Source organism: Cynoglossus semilaevis, chromosome 13 (genome assembly GCF_000523025.1).
Source record: "Cynoglossus semilaevis isolate Cse_v1.0 chromosome 13, Cse_v1.0, whole genome shotgun sequence".
NCBI lineage: Eukaryota > Metazoa > Chordata > Actinopteri > Pleuronectiformes > Cynoglossidae > Cynoglossus > Cynoglossus semilaevis.
Window position 1 is genome coordinate 82,840 of NC_024319.1, and position 2,177 is coordinate 85,016.

A 2,177-nucleotide genomic window follows, 5' to 3' on the forward strand; every position below is an offset into this window, starting at 1 on the left:
AAACTAAAACACAGTAAATGCTGCGGGTGTGAAAGTTAAAACAGGATTTATTTTGGTGTCTGGACTTTTGCGTTTGTCGACTGAACGCTAATCCACCGAGTCGATAACGTAATCTGCTGTGATGCTCAGACGCTCAGGGGCTTTAGATCATAAACACCCCCCTGTCCCCCCCAGGTGAAGGACAGGTGTCTGTCTTAGAACCAAAGTGAAGTGTCACTGTGATGGGAGTGTGCACGTGAACACGTGCACTTTAGTGCTTGTTGGTCAGTGACCAGTGTGTGTGTGTGTGTGTGTGTGTATCATGTTTTTCTGGCTGCAGGTACGGCGCCCCCTGGGTTCCCAGCCCGACCTGTCAGTGTGTTCCTATCAGGTTCTATTGTTCGGTCCATTTTTAGCTGAACTCCTGCTGCAGCTGCTGCTTCACTCCATCAACCCTGACACATTTGTACGGCAGCAGGATTTGATCTGAGATGCTTCGCTCGGATGCAGAATGGGAACGCTAGCTTCGCTGGATTTCTGTTGAATTTTAAATTTAAAAAAGATTTAAATGAAATGAAATGATTTTAGTATTTCAGGTTTCCTGAAAGTCAAACTGTAAAGACGTGAATGAAGTCGTGAACTCTGGGCCACGCCGACGAGAACTGGATTTCACAGAACGTTCTCTTCGCTGCAGCGCCCCCCACAGCACAACGGGCGGCACTGCGTCTGCCGTTCAGCTGTTTGTTCTTCACTAACGGAAAAAAAAATCTGTGTCTGATATTTAACAAACAAATATTGTTTTCTGGAATATTCTGAAAATTTAATTCTCCTGAAAAATAAGAAACAACAGAAATATGACAAGAAGCAAAAGAAAAATGTTACTTTATTTAAACAAATGATATAAAGATTTCTTTCAGCATAATTTTTATAACGTTTTAACCTATTTCACACACACACACACACACACACACACACACACACACCGGAACATACAACACTGGGAGAGATTCAATTATTTATTTAATTATAAAAAGATATGAAACCACAGCGCCTCCTGGTGTTTACATGTGAGTGGACATAAAATCTATTTTCAAACAGGAAAATAATAAAATGTTGTTTTCGTAACTTTCAACCTGACAGAAAGACAAAGCTCATCTCTCCCCCCGCCCCTCCCTCACCAGCTCCCCCCCCACCGCTCCGCTCTCTCGTATTTGTTTGACCTCCTTCTCCGCCTCCTGCGCTCTCCTCCTCTCCTTTTTCTCGGTTTCTCTCAGCCACGGCCCCCCCAGGTAACTCAGGATGTCCTCGGGGGTGCCGCGCCTGCCGGGCTGCGGGTGGAGCAGCTCCTTCAGGAGCGACATCACGTGTGCGGTGAGACCCCGGAACTGAGGAGGAAACGCAGCGTCTCTGCCGTCGTCCTTCTCCTCCTGGTGGACGAACCACTCCTCGTACCGGCGGTAGTTGTGGTCATCGTGGGTGCTCTCCTCCCAGGGGAAGCAGCCGGTCAGCAGGCAGTAGGTGAGGACCCCCAGAGCCCAGCTGTCGATGCAGGCCTCCACTGTCACCCAGATGTCCTCCACCTCCTCCCCCGCCCCCTCCCCCCTCCGTCCGGCCACCTCCTTCTCAGCCTTCTTTGCCGGCTCCACCTCTGGAGTGCAGAAGGGCGACTCGTACCAGACGGCCCGGACGCACGTCCCGGTGGGCCGGGTCAGGCCGAAGTCCCCCAGTTTGACCCAGCGACAGGACTTGTCACACAGGAAGATGTTCTCAGGTTTGATGTCGCGGTGAACGAAGCCCAGGGAGTGGAGGTGGGTAACTGCCCCGCTGATCTGAGCCATCACCCTCTGGACACACTCTTCTTCTGCCCCCACCTGCAACAGACACACACTGAGTCAGTGGTCGGTCCAGGACCCAGAAGACGGCGGAGCCGAGCACTGACCTCTGATACGATGACGTTGTAGAGGTCACCGTAGAGTCCAGGCTGCTGGGCGAACACGTAGTGGGTCGGGGTGGAGAAGAAGATGCCCAGAGCTCGGGTCAGAGACGGGTGTGTGCAGTAGGAGAGGGAGAGGTTGTATTCACGCAGGAAGGAGTGGAGGGCGGTGGACTGACGAGGGAAGAGCTTCAGAGCCATAGGAGTCCCTGAGGGGGGAGGGGGGAGGAGCAGGCAGATAAGGTTTATTAATCTTCTACCTGGG

At 51.7% G+C, this 2,177-nt stretch overlaps 1 protein-coding gene across 1 annotated transcript in view; it reads right to left on the reverse strand.

Moving 5' to 3' along the window:
- Positions 1-982: 982 nt before the first annotated feature.
- The window catches only part of sbk3 (SH3 domain binding kinase family, member 3), a 3,330-nt gene continuing 2,135 nt past the window's right edge, over positions 983-2,177 (reverse strand). Inside the window, exons 3-4 of the mRNA XM_008322599.3 lie at positions 1,919-2,121; positions 983-1,850 (exon numbers count right to left, since the gene is read on the reverse strand). Of these exons, the coding sequence (XP_008320821.1) occupies positions 1,131-1,850; positions 1,919-2,121 (923 nt within the window). The 3' untranslated portion in view covers positions 983-1,130. The remainder of the gene's footprint in view (positions 1,851-1,918; positions 2,122-2,177) is intronic.